The sequence below is a fragment of the Stegostoma tigrinum genome, chromosome 4 (assembly GCF_030684315.1).
Source record: "Stegostoma tigrinum isolate sSteTig4 chromosome 4, sSteTig4.hap1, whole genome shotgun sequence".
NCBI classification, from domain to species: Eukaryota; Metazoa; Chordata; class Chondrichthyes; order Orectolobiformes; family Stegostomatidae; genus Stegostoma; species Stegostoma tigrinum.
The window spans coordinates 100,999,426-101,014,348 of record NC_081357.1 but is presented as its reverse complement, the minus strand read 5'-3'; the positions used below and the strand labels follow the sequence as shown (position 1 = coordinate 101,014,348).

The following is a 14,923-nucleotide window of genomic DNA, read 5'->3' as shown; positions in this document are numbered from 1 at the left end:
TCAGGCAGAGACCATTAACTCTGCTTTCTTCCCACAGAAGCTGCCTGACATGCTAAGTTCTCCAGCAATTTCTGTTTTTGTTACAAATAATCGTAGATGGATATTTGATTTATTTTAATCTTTTAGTCCCTTTAGAACTGGAAATGTAAAGAGATTTTAACCAAGTGAGTAGAATTGAGTGTGGTTGGGGGGGTTGCACGAACGAAAGGCAAGTACTGTGGTGTGTAAAACAGGAGAGATTAAATGACAGAAGGGTTTGTGGTCCACATCTGAATGAAGTGATAATGAGGCAAGTGAAGAAACAAATAATGTGTTGAGAGGAGGCATGTTTGGCAGAGTGGTGATTTGCTGTCTTTCAAAAACAAGAGAAAACAAAAGTAAAACCAATATGTGGAAAGGTGAGAAGAAACAAGTGAGGACAGATTATAATTGGAAATTGTTGAAATTGTTCTGGAAGTTTGTAAAGTTCATAATTGAATGTTTATAGTGCTGGTCCTTGAGCTTATGTTGGATTTGGAACACCGCAGGAAACTGAGGACAGAGGTCAGCATGAGATTAAGGTGAAAAATTAAATCAAAAGGAGATCAGAAGGGTAGGATTCTGTTTGTGGATCGAATATAGAAAACCAGGCTGCGTTTGGTCTTCCCCACAAAGAGCAGATTGCATTGTGAGCAGTGGATTGGAAGCCATATGTATAGTGAAAATGGACTGTAAATATTCAATTTTTATTATTTTACTTGAGACTATCATGAGCCTGAAACCCGGTGGAATAAGGACAAATAATGGACCTAAAATGGCTGCTGCGGTCATCTGACTCGCTTGAGCCAGGCATATGAATCCGTTAATAGATGAGGATCATTCTGAGTGCACTTAGTATCATCATAAAAGGACATCAAAATTCAGATCCAAATCTGCCAGTTGATTCATGCTTTTCTGTGAGTTACGCTTTGATTGTCTGTGGAGTATTCATCTTGGGAAAACAATGAGCAGGAATGTAAAAATGGGTCTTTCATAACAACTTGGTAGGTTCCACATGGTAGACTGGTTAGCAATGTTAGATCACAGGAAATCTGGAGAGAGCTAGCCATTTGGATACAAAATTGGCTTGAAGGTAGGAACCATAGGGTGGTGATGAAGGATTGCTTTTAAGACTGGAGGCCTGTGACCAGCTGTGTACCACAAGAACCGGTGCTAGATCCACTGCTTTGTGCCATTTATAAAAATTATTTGGATGTGAATATAGGAGGAATAGTTAGTAAATTTGCGGATGACACCAAAATTGGTGGTTAGTGGACGGTGAAGAAGGTTATTTCAGAGTGCAATGTGACCTTGATTGGATGGTCTGATGTGCTGAGGAGTTTAATTTGGATAAATGCGAGGTGTTGTATTTTGGTAAGGCAAATCAGGGCATGATTTACACACTTTGTGGTAGGGTCCTAGAGAGTGTTGCTGAACGAAGAAATCTTGGGGTGTAGGTTCATAGTTCCTTGAAAGTGGAGTCGCAGGTAGATAGGTTAGTGAAGAAAACTTTTGATGTGTTTGCCTCTATTGGACAGTGCATTGAGTATAGGAGTTGGGATGTCATGTTGCCGCTGTAATAATGGTCACTTCCAAAGTGCTTAATTGACTTTTCACTGGTTTGGAATCACCCAAGGTTATGAAAGTTTGTTCTCTTATCGATCTTCATTCTTGACTATCAAAACCGGTTTTGGTTCTGTTTTCAGTGTCCTTTTTTGTTTCCCATCTCCTGTGGTCTTTCATTGCTGCAGCTTCCCTTGGTAAAATATTTGCCTGCATGTTGTTAAATGTGTTACATGTTCAAGTGTACAGTCTGAATGACTGACTGCTTGTGAGTTCATAGAAACAAATAGGGAAGTCTAGGGCAACCCAGCAGATCTGTGGATACAGAAACAGCGTTAACATTTAGTCTGGTGTGGAGAGTTGTATCGGACTAGAAACATTAACTGTTTCTCTCTCCATAGATGCTGCCAAACCTGCTAAATTCCTCTGGTCTCTGTGTGTGTTTCAGATTTCCGGTTCCATAGTATTTTGCTTTATTGTAAGTTGCCAGGTTTGGCTGGTGTAACTAAGTTCGATTTAGGGCAGAAATAATTTTCGAAGCTGTAAATGCCTACAATTATTAAATATAAATGGGACACAAATGTACAACAATTGCACATGCGTAGTTAAAAATAGAAGGCACTGTTTTGTTCTGTTATGTCAGAAGCTTCACTATACTATGGAAGAATGTACGTTTGCTATATTAGTGTAATGGACCCATATTAGACTCACTAGAACAAAAAGGTCTGATCTATTTCAGACATACTTTTAAAAGTTGGATAGATCTCAATTTCTTAAATGATGTTTCTGGTATGAAAATTTGCTTTTATTTTGTGGAGTTTCAATAAACTTATTTTATTGGGAAAGATGTAAAGAGTTGCTAAATAGCAAGAACTGTGAAAAGGAACACAAGAAAGTTGTTTGTAAGGGATATCCGGGCCAATACAAAAGGCTTTTTACCACTTATTATTTGAAAGGGAATCATGAAAAGTAATGTGGGCCTTTATGATCAACATTAGTGAAATCGTTGGTGCTGGATTTGAGGTGACAATTGAAACAGAAGAATGTGAGGATTCTTGACAGGGTAGAAGTGGAGGGAACTGTCTTACTGATCACTGTTTTGAAAATCAAGCGTCACCCAGGTAAAACTTTCTCTGAGGGTTGGGAGGCTTTGGAACTCTGTCTTCCTGAAAAGGTAGAAGTAGAATCCTTGATCGTTTTTAGGGTAGAGAGAGGGAGATTCTTGCTAAGCAGGTGGGTGAAAAGTTATTGGGATAGCCAGGAATGCAGGTTTGAGGTTACAATCAGACTCAGCCATGATCTTGTTGAATGACAGAGCAGACTGAAGGGATTGAATGACCTACTCTGCTCTTAATTCTTATGTTTGTATGTCAGACTTATTTCATTATAACAAAGTGTGGAGCTGCATGAACACAGCAGGCCAAGCAGCATCTTAGGAGCACAAAAGCTGACTTACTTGGTAGGGGACAAAGACAAAGTACCTGTGACATGAGAGAAAAATAGAAATAAGCCCAAAGTTGAAACTTGGTAGATTGTGTAAGATTTTTTCAAAAACCTGCATCGTAATGGCACTTTCATTGTGATAAGATATCATGAAGCACTTTGCAGTCAATTAAGTACTTTTTGTTCTGAGCTGTGGTCATTGTTGCTATATAGAAGAAAGAGTGTACTGGAGAAACTTTCCGAGTCAAAGATGAAGTAATCTTCAGTCTTTCATCACTGTTAAAATGTGAGTAAATCTCTTGATTTTAGAGGTTGTTGGCTTGGATTGGAAAGTGGTCACTGTTACTCCTCTATTTAAAAAAAGTAGTTATAGGGAAGTTAAGATAACTTAGAAATTAGGAACTAGGATTTGAGATAGGCCATTTGATCTCTTGTGCTTCTTCTGCTTTTAGATAAGATCATAATCTGATATTCCTGGTGATTCCTGAAAACATGTCACCCTTTTGCTTATCAAAACCTGTCCACTTCTGCCTTAAAGATTCCATAAATTTTCAAAGATTCCGCTTCCTCCAAGTCTTTGAAGGAGAAAGTTACAAGATTGACTACCCCTTTGTGAGAATAAATATTTTATCTTGACTTGAAATGGTTGACCTCTTATTTTTAAGCAGAGATTTCTCAGTCTAGATTCTCTGACAAAAGGAAACATCCTTTCCACATCTATCCTGATGTGACCTCTCAGGATCTTGTGTTTCGATCAAATCACTTCTTTGTCCTTTTAACTCCAGTGGATCCAAGCTTAATCTGACCAACCTTTCCTCATAAGGCAATCTAACCATTCAAGGTATTAATCTGATAAAGCTTTTCTGAACTGCACCCAACGCATTTACATCCTTACTTAAGTAAGGAGACCAGTAGTGGACACACTTCTTCTCCAGCTGAGATCTCACTAGTCTAAAAACTAGTGTTTTTAATAACTGAAGCGTGACTTCCTTAGATTTTCATTCAGTCTTTCCTCTGAATAGCATTTCTATTAGTTCTTTTTTAAATTACTTCCAGTACCTGCATACTAACTTCTACAAATCATGCATGAGGGCATCCAAATCCATCTGGCATCTCGGGCTCCACAATCTTCTTTTTTTCTTTATTCATTCAGGGAATGAGGGCATCGCTGGCTAGGCCAGCATTTATTGCTCATCTGTAATTGCCCAGAGAGCAGTTCAGAATCAACCACATTGCTGTGGGTCTGGAGTCACACGTAGGCCAGACCAGTTAAGGATGGCAGTTTCCCTCCCTAGAAGACATTAGTGAACCAGATGTTTTTTTCTGACGATGGATTCATGATCACGATTAGACTCGTAATTCCAGATATTTATTGAATTCAAATTCCACCATCTGCCATGCCGGGATTTGAACCTGGGTCCCCAGACATTATCTAGGTTTCTGGATTAAGATTTCAGCGATGATACCGCTAGGCTATTGCCTCCCTGTGATTGAGATAAAATGCTCCAGCTTATTCCTCTTGCTGAAATTGATAATGTTTCATTATCCCCCACTTTATTCTGTTTGCCACATCTTTGACCACTCACTGAACCCATGTATTAGTTACTTTAGCTTCCTTCAATCTACTTTCCTACATATCTTTGTGTCAATAGCAAATTTAGCAACCATATCTTTTGCATGCAATTTATGTATGTTGTAAAAACATCATGACCCAGCACTGATCCCTGTGACACACCACTTGTCACATCATGTCAACCAGAAACCTACCCATTTACGTCTACTGTATTCTATTCGCCAACTATTATCTATGATAGTTGCTAGTGTCTCATCTATTGCAGAAGAACAGGACAAAGGAAGTACATTAGTGACAGGGGGCTTCATTATTTGGGGGATAGTTGAGTGTTTCTTCAGACATAGATGTCTTTGAAGATGGCAAGATTGGTCAAGAGATCAGTTAATAAAAAATACAATACCCTGGACTTTATTAATAGGGCACAGAACACAAAACAAAAGGTGATGCTGAACTTTGGAAGACACTTGTTATACCTCACCTATAGTATTGCTTGCAATTCTGGGAGACACACGTTAAGAAGTATATGAACCCATCATGGAGAGTGCAGAAGAGATTCGCAAAACTAGTTCCAGTTATGATAGATTAGAGAGGTTGGAACTGTTCTCCTCGGGGAGAAAAAGGCTAAGAGGAATCTGATAGAAGTCTTCCAAATCATGAGGAGACTGGATAGGGTAGATTTGTAGAAACTATTCTCACTCATAAAAATGATCAGGAACCAAAAGGCACAGATTTTAAAGTGATTTGCCAAAAAAGCTAATGTGCTGTGAGAATAAACTTTCATGAGTGGTGTGGGTCTTGAATGCACTGCCTGGAGGTGAGGTGGAGGAAGGTTCCAATGAGGCATTCTGGAGGGCATTAGATAATTACTTAAATGGGAAAAATAAAAGTGCAGGGGTGTGGGGAAAGGCAGCCAAATGACACCAAATCAAAGTGCTTATTTGGCGAGCCTGTGAGACACGATGGGCCAAAAGGCTTCCTACATTATAATCTTTCCATGATTCCATAGTGTTCTTTACAGTATCACCATCATTGTGCTAAATGGGCCAGAGCTGAAACAGATCTATCATCTCAAAACTACATATCCATGAGATGTTCTAAACCATCAGCAGGTTTGTTTCCAATCCACAAAATGGAACCACATGGTCTGTCATATCTCCTACTCTGCCATTACCATTTAAACCAGTGGATGAAGATACAACATACATGCACACTGAAAGCTGCATGCGATAGACAAGGTTAAGTGAACCAACCAGAACCAACTGATAAGATGTATGCTATACAATCCTGCCACACATATCACTATACGAATGTGGTGGGTAGTTAAACAATGAACTCCACAAAGACTCTACAGATTGCCCCATCATCAATGATGGGGGTGCTCAGCACCAAAGGACAAAGCTGAAGTATTAATACTCATCCTCAGCCAAAAGTGCTGCATGAATGGTCTACCTCCATTACCTCCAGCGGACCCCAGCCAAGCAAATTGAAACAGTTTGTGTCCAGGTCTTGCTGCATATTATCTAGGCTTGGGCTGATAAGTGATGAGTATCATTTGCGCTACACAAATGCCAGGCAATGGCCATCTCCAACAAGAGAAAATTCAATTTTTGCCTATGATTTTCAATGGCATTACCATGTTTGCAACCCCCACGATCAACAGTCTGGGGGTTACTTTGGACCAGAAACTGAGTTGCATTGACTATATAAATACTGCAGTTATGAGACTAGGAATCCTGCAGTGAGTAACTCTCCTCCCCTCTCCCTAGTTCAGGACAATCATTAACAAGGCCCAAGTCAGAAGAATGGCAATTAAATTTGGAAATCGTAGCACTAACGAGCACATTTTCAAATTAGAGATAATGGGAACTGCAGATGCTGGAGACTCCAAGACAACAAAGTGTGGGGCTGGATGAGCACAGCAGGCCAAGCAGCATCTTAGGAACACAAAAGCTGACATTTTGGGCCTAGAGGGTCCAGACTCGAAACGTCAGCTTTTGTGCTCCTAAGATACTGCTTGGCCTGCTGTGTTCATCCAGCCCCACACTTTGTTATCCCACATTTTCAAATTACCCTAGATTTACTGTACAAAAGCCAAGAACTTGTATTGATATGTCATCGGGATGTCCCAAAACACCTTGCAGCCAATGCAATGTTTCTAAGGTGTCATCACTATTGTGGTGTCATTAAAGTCTGCTCAGCTGTATATTTTTCCATCCTCCTATTCTAGTTTAGTAACATAAAGCTATCAACTCTTAATGGCTATACATAGTTTGAGCCAAAAAAAGAGCTGTTGTAAGTTGTATGTGTGCGTTATGGAATAAATGGAATTTAACATTGAGCTACAAACAATGCAGCAGCAGTATTTTTTGTACTTTATCAGTTTGATGGAACCAGAATGTGAGTAGTGTGCATTGTTTGTTTTACACATGCTAGGATTTGTATCCGGAAATACTGTGTCCTAATTAATAATTGCTTCATAATTTTACAAAATTTAAAGATGCTGAAAATTTTCACCAACTTTTTTGTATTTAATAATAGTGTGTAAATCACAAGACTGAATGAGTAACTTTTAGAAAGGTATTTTGAGAATGCACAGAACAAGTGAGCTTGAATGTGTCATTGTCCTCAATTCAGAAGTAACTATTTTCTTTTGTCTCCGGTAATCTACTTAATTTATGGTTACAATTTTAGCACCCACGAGTGCTTCCTTTTTATGATTTATTTGAAAGGTATTAAATCATATATGAAACTGTTACCTGTGTACCAAATATTACAATAATTGTGGTTATGTTAGCAGTTGAAGTTTGCTTATTGTTGGCTTCTGGGCTTGTTTCTCTTCTCATTCTTCTTGACAAATTATATCTGGTTCCTCCTCTTCTTCCCCCTCTTCCCCATATTTTCCCCCTTTTTTTATTCTATTCACTATTGCACAGCCATGAATGCAATTAAGCACTCTTAGTTAAGCTGGCTACCAGAAGTGTGTGAAAGTGATGGATTTACACTGCTTCATTTCTTTAGTCAATTATTTATGCTTATTTGCTGGTCTGGCTTTTGTTAAGAAGGTGTTGGGTGGGAATGGTGTTTCCTACATTCTGTGCTGCAGCAAAAACATGTGCCACATCTAACAATTTTCTCACTTAAATATCTTGTGCAGCCATATGCTCAGCAAAAGAATATATTTACAATGTCCAAAGGTTTTGAAGACATAATCATTTGATGAGATGAGCCTTTTGCAGGAAAGCTTTGACAGTCATGTGAATGATAATGTACATAATGGGGAAACAAATCAAAAGTGAGAATGTTGAAAGTGTAACTATGAAGTTCTCTAGTGATTGGCATTCAGAGCATGTCTTCTGCCAAATCCAGCTGAGGCTTTTCACTTGTGAGAAATGTCATTCGAATTTTCAGAAGGCAGATTTCAGTGAGTGCTGTAGACATTTCAGGGCAATACATTTAGAACATGGTAAATGAAATGCATCCTAATTTATCTTGTGTCCATGATATCTCGTTTTGTTGTTGTGAATATAACCGTCGGGTTTGAAGTTGCGCAGCTTTCAGCAATGTATGTTGTGAACTTGTGGCTAGCCCTGGCTGGGTCATGCTATTTTTTGCTGCCTGTGTAACCGCTGTCACTTTTAAGTTGCTCATTTATAGCACATGGTAAATGAAGTAGGCCAACCAGCATTCCCATAGATAGGCATTTAACATCATGCAGACTCAGTCATTCCATACTTCGAGGGGAAGGGAGTCATTTGCTATATGTTATAATTTTAGTCGACAAAAGTATTAAAAGTTAAAATTAATTATGAAATGTTGGTATTCGAATTAAAACATTTCTAAACTTTTGTTTTAATACCAGACACTGCTTTTGAGTTCCATTGTTAACAGTTTGAACAATTACCTAAAACTAAAATGTGAAGTAAATTCAAGAATAATCTGATGCAGCTGACTTTTAAAACTAATTTCATTTAGACCTAAAATAATGCATGCATTAAAAATCTCTTAAAGCATCAATTTGTGGATCTCTCTTCTAGATTCTGAAATTGTTGAAGAAATTGCAAGATTTAAATATCACAGTGGATATTCTGGTGGTAAGATATTATATCTATATAACTTTGTGTCAGTTTACACCATACATCAGCGCTTCCCAAACTTTTTCTCATTGTGAGTGACCACATTTCAAGGCTTAAATTTTTGCAAACATTGGTGACTGGTATGGGAGCAGGGCAGAGAAAATCTGAGCGCACACAGGTTTGGCTGCTAATTCAGATTCTGACCCCAAATTGCAACCTCACTTGAGGCCCCAACCCCCATTTTTATTTTATTAGAAGCCCTGTTGCACATCATGTTTTTAAGTCTTTTTTTTAAACTGTCGATGGGCTTGAGATTCATCTGTAATGTTTTGCTATTTTGTGTAAATACACCATAGGGGTGATTTTCTTTTAACATAAATTTAGCCAAGGAATCAGCTAAACATGTCTGGTAACTTTTTGAGAAATGATTGAGTTATTTGTGTAAAACCTTTGGTTAACTCTAGGTCCCCACTTGCTTATGAGAACAAGAGAACACACAAACTCAAGAAATAAGACCACAAGAAGGTTATTTTGATCCTCAAATCTGTTCTGCCATTTGATAAATTAATGGCTACTGTTTGTGGCCTCAGCTCCATCTTCCTGTCAGTCTGTCATAATCCTCAACTGTCCTGTCACCTTTTGGCATATTTCGTGTAGGAGCCGAAGTAGGCCATTTGGTCCATTAAATTCATTCTGCCATTCAATGAGATGGTGACTGACCTGATAATATTTTGACTCCACTTTCCTGCCTTTATTCCCATAACCCTTGAGTCCCTTAATGGTTTGGAAATTTGTAGATCTCAGCCTTGTATGTATTTATTGACCCAGCCTCGACAGCCCTCCGTGGTAAAGATTTCCACAGATTCACTACTCTTGGAAAGAAAAAAAAAGTCCCTCATCTCTGTCTTAAAAGGGCGGCCCCTTTTCTGAGATTGTGCCCTCTGGTCCGAGACTATACCGCAAAGGAAACAATTGGTCTCGCGTCTACCCTAATACATCCTGCAAAATTTCGCATGTTTCAATAAAGTCTCCCCTCATTTTCCTAAATTCCAACTGAGTGAAAACCCAATCTACTCCATTTCCCCTCACAAGAAAATCCCTCCTTATCTGAAATCAACTAAGTTAGCTTCCTCTGAATCGGGGAAACCAAGCGGAGGCTTGGGGACCGCTTTGCAGAACACCTATGCTCGGTTCACACTACACAACTGCACCTCCCAGTCGTGAACCATTTTCATCTCCCCCTCCCATTCCTCAGATGACATACCCATCCTGGGCCTCCTGCAGTGCCACAACGATGCTACCTGAAGGTTGCAGGAACAGCACCTCATATTCCGCTTGGGAACCCTGCAGCCCAATGGTATCAATGTGGACTTCACAAGCTTCAAAACCTTCCCTCCCCCATCGCATCCCAAAACCAGCTCAGCTTGTCCCTGCCTCCCTAACCTGTCCTTCCTCCCACCTATCCTCTCCTCCCCCCTCAAGCCCCACCCCCATCTCCTACCTACTAGCCTCATCCTGCTCCCTTGACCTGTCCGTCCTCCCTGGACTGACCTATCTCCTCCTTAACTCCTCACCTACACTCACCTTTACTGGCTCCATCCCCGCCTCTTTAACCTGTCTGTCTCCTCTCCACCTATTTTCTATTCTATCCATCTTCTATCCACCTCATTCCACTCCCCCCCCCCCCACCTATTTATTTCAGAACCTTGTTTCTGAAGAAGGGTCTAGGCCCGAAATGTCAGCCTTCCTGCTCCTCTGAAGCTGTTTGGCCTGCTGTGTTGATCCAGGTCTCCACCTTCTCATCTAAGTTAGCCTTCTCTGGACGGCTTCCAAAGCCAAACATTATGCCTTAGATAAGGAGCCCAAAACTGTTCACAATATTCCAGCTGTGGTTTTACTAATGCCTTGTATGGTTTTATCAAGATCTGCCTTTTTAAAAAAAAAAAATTCCACTCCCTTTAAGTAAAGGCCAACATTCCACTTCATATAATAAAATGTGAGGCTGGATGAACACAGCAGGCCCAGCAGCATCTCAGGAGCACAAAAGCTGACGTTTCGGTCTAGACCCTTCATCAGAGAGGGTCACACGCCAACATTCCACTTATCCTTCTCCCCCACCCCCCACCAGCAATTACTTACTGAATTTGAATGCTGGCTTTTTGTGATTCATGCACTAAAACCCACTGTGGTGTAGATTTCTTTAGTCTTTCTTTATTTGAATAAGAATCAGTTCCTGTATTGTTCCTGCCAAAGTACATAACCTCAAACGCTGTCAAGCCCTTTCAGCATTTTAAATATTTTGATACGATAATCACCTACTCCTCTCAATTCCAATGGATAGGGCCTGAAATACTCACATTTTCCTTATAATAAAACAACTTCATCCCTGGAGTATAAATGATTGAAAAGCAAATTATAGAACTCTGGTAGAAGTACAGAACGCTATAGGATAAAACAAATTGACTTGCATGTAAAATCCCCCTCGTCCTCACGTACCACCCCACCAACCTCTGGATGCAACGCATCATCCTCTGACACTTCTGCCATCTGCAACCCGACCCCACCACCAAAAACATTTTTCCCTCCCCACCCTTATCTGCTTTCTGGAGGGACCACTCTCTCTGTGACACCCTTGTCCGCTCCACACTCCCCTCCAACCCCACCACACCCGGTACTTTTCCTTGCAACCGCAGAAAGTGCTACACCTGTCCCCATCCCAGGCCCCAAGAAGACCTTCCGTATCAAGCAGATGTTCACCTGCACATCTGCTAATGTGGTATACCGTATCTGCTGTTCCAGTTGTGGCCTCTGCTACATCGGGGAAATCAAGTGGAGGCTTGGGGACCACTTTGCGGAACACCTACGTTTGGTTCGCACTAAACAACTGCACCTCCCAGTCGCAAACCATATCAACTCCCCCTCCCGTTCTTAGACGACCTGTCCATCCTGGGCCTCCTGCAGTGCCACAACAATGCCACCTGAAGTTTGCAGAAACAACACCTCATATTTTGCTTGGGAACCCTGCAACCCAATGGTATCAATGTGGACTTCACAAGCTTCAAAATCTCCCCTCCCCCTACCATATCGCAAAACCAGCCCAGCTTGTCCCCACCTCCCTAACCTGTCCTTCCTCCCACCTATCCCCTCCTCCCACCTCAAGACCTACCCCCTATCTACCTACTAGCCTCATCCTGTCCCCTTGACCTGTTCGTCCTCCCTAGACTGAACAATGTCGTCCCTAGACTGACCCATCCCCTCCCTAATTCCCCACCTACACGCACCTTTACTCGCTCCACCCCTGCCTCTTTGACCTGTCTGTCTCCTCTCCACCTATCTTCTCCTCTATCCGTCTTCTATCCGCCTTCTCCCTCTCTCCCTATTTATTTCAGAACCCCCATTCCCATCCCCCATTTCAGAAGAAGGATCTAGACTCAACGTCAGCTTTCCTGCACCTCTGATGCTGCTTAGCCTGCTCTGTTCATCCAGCTCTACACCTTATCTCAGACTTGCATGTAATGTTAGCTTTGCCTCGCTTTTCAATCAAAAAGCATTCCATTCATTTAACATTCAAAATTCCCAATTTGGTGGGAGCTGTGACAATTTCTTTTAACACTTCAGTTGTCATTTTGTGATGATGCTATGGTTTTAAGGGGTATATTTTGTTCCGTGTGTATTTTTAGAAGAAAGGTTGAGACAAGAGGTGCTAAGAATTCTGCTCCAAACCCAATAGAGTAAACAGCTTGTGATGCCTTGAGGGTTCTTTTACAAATTGGAACAATAGAAGCAGCCTGAATGGCTGGGATCATGCTCCCATGGAACCAGGATTTTTTTTCGTTCTAGCCTTCAGTCATAGTTGCTGGGGCATTGAAGCTGGATGTAGGAGCTCCTATTTCTCTCTCTGTTACAGTTAAAAGCTGGGGTTTTCTTCCAGTTGCTGGAATTGCATTTCAGGCAATCTGTTTTACTGAATTTGCCTTTGCCAAGGGTGTTTTTGTGCGATGTTACTATATTGGAAGAGTTAATTGGTCATAGTTAATATATGTATTATTTTGTTAAGCATTTCAATAGAATTAGTAAAGCCAATTTTTTTATTTTGTCGTATTTTAATTATAGTGTACGAGTAAAGTGTGTTTTGTTTCAAGCCTGGTAGATTGACCAATTGAATTGTGTCTAGAATACAACTTTCTGAAGAAGGGCCCCGACCCGAAACATGAACTTTCCTACTCCTCCGATGCTGGCTGGCCTGCTGTGTTCCTCCAACTCCACACTGTGTTATCTCTAAACCTTACAATTCCTCTTAAAATAAGAAAAAGTTGTGGTCCAGACCATCTTCTTTATGTATTTTGAGTGGGTTAGGTCTGATCCATAACAATTTTCGTTTTGAACTAATTCAGTCTATTTCAGGTTTAAATATTCTTCAGGACCCAACCTCTGCAGCTCTCTGCAGTAAAGAATTCTATAGATTCGCCACGATGTAAGTGAAGACTTAAATGGATGATCCCTTACTCAGTAATGATACCCTCTCATCTCCAACTTTCCCACAAGAGAAAATGATTCTGCATCTACACTGTCAAATTTCCTTAAAATATTGTATGTTTTAAAAGTTAAATATCATGAGACATAGTACACTAATTAGTAAAGTTCGCTTACATACGGTTCAGAATGCACTTGTCAATGCATACAAAATTAGCTTAACGGTCAGAGATGAAGTGGTGGTAAAGGGTTGTTTTTTGGATTGGAGGCCTGAAGCCAGCAGTGTTCCACAGGGATTGGAACTGGGTACACTTCTGTTTGGCATTGACATTAAACAATTTGGGTGAGAATATAGGAGGCATAGTTAGCAAGTTTGTAGATGACACCAAAATTTGCGGTATGGTGGACATTTGACAGATGATGTCAACGGGCTGAGAAGTGCAGATGGAATTCAATCTGGATAAATGTGAAGTGTTGCATTTTAGTAAAACCAGTGAGGGCAGGACTTGTACAATTACTGGTAGGGCCTGGGCAAGTGTGGTAAAACGAAGGCACCTAGGGGTTCAGGTACATAATTCTTCGAAATTTGTATCACTGATAGACAGGGTGGTTAAGATGGCGTTTATCACACTTACCTTCATTGCTCGGACCTTTCGAGTATGGGAGTTGGGATATTATGTTGAAATTGTACAGGTCTTGGTTAGGTCTCTTCTAGAGTACTATGTATGTTCCGGATCACCCCACTAGAGTCCTAGAACTGTACAGCATGGAAACAGTCTCTTCGGCCCAACTCGTCCTTCCCGACCAGATATTCTAAATTAGTCCCATTTGCCAGCATTTGGCCAATATCCCTTTAAACCCTTCCTACTCATGTAGCCATTGAGATGCCTTTTAAATATTGTAATTGTACAAGCCTTCACCATTTTGTCTGGCAACTCTTTCCAAACACGCACCACTCTCTGTGTGAAATAGTTGTCCCTTAGGTCACTTCTTAAATCTTTCCCCTCTCACCTTAAACCTAAGCCTCTAGTTTTGGACTCCCTGATCCCAGGGAAAAGTCATTGTCTATTCACCCTATCCATGCCCCTCATGACTTTTATAAACCTCCAAAGTCACCCCTCAGCCTCTGACAATCCAGGAAAATAGCCCCAGCCTATTCAATCTCTCCCTGTAGCTCAAACCCTCCAACCCTGGCAACATCCTCACAAATCTTTTTTGAACCCTTTCAAGCTTCACAACATCCTTCTGATAGCAGGGAAACCAAAACTGAATGCAGAATTCCAACAGTGGTCTAATTATAGGAAGGATATCATTAAATTGGAGAGGGTTCAGAAAAGACTAGGATATTGCTGGGAATGGAGGGTTTGAGTTATAAAAGTAGATTGGGACCTTTGTCACTGGAGCATAGGATATTGACGAGTGACCTTTATAGAGGTTTACAAAATCATGAGGGGCATAGATACAGTGACTAGAAAAAGTCTTTTCCGTAGCGTGGGGGAGTTCAAAACTAGAGGGCATACTAAGTTATAAAACCTGTTTTTAAAAAAAAATCAGTGTTTAATGTTTGAGATGTTATAGAGTCATACAGCATGGAAACAGACCCTCCGGTCCATACTGACCATGTTCCCAAACAAAACTAACCCCACCTGTCTGTGCTTAGTCCATAACCCTCCAAACATTTCCTGTTTATGAGCTTATCCAAATGTCTTTTAAATGTTGTATCTGTACTTGCATCCACCACTTTCTCTGGCAGTTCATTCCATACACACACCACTTTTTT

At 40.7% G+C, this 14,923-nt stretch overlaps 1 protein-coding gene across 3 annotated transcripts in view; it reads left to right on the top strand.

Annotated features, from left to right (window-relative positions):
* eloal (elongin A, like) overlaps positions 1-14,923 on the top strand; it is a 93,821-nt gene that overhangs the window by 1,902 nt on the left and 76,996 nt on the right. For all 3 annotated transcript variants that reach the window (XM_059645579.1, XM_059645578.1, XM_059645577.1), the window contains exon 2: positions 8,632-8,688. In XM_059645579.1, coding sequence (XP_059501562.1) covers positions 8,632-8,688 — 57 coding nt within the window. The remainder of the gene's footprint in view (positions 1-8,631; positions 8,689-14,923) is intronic.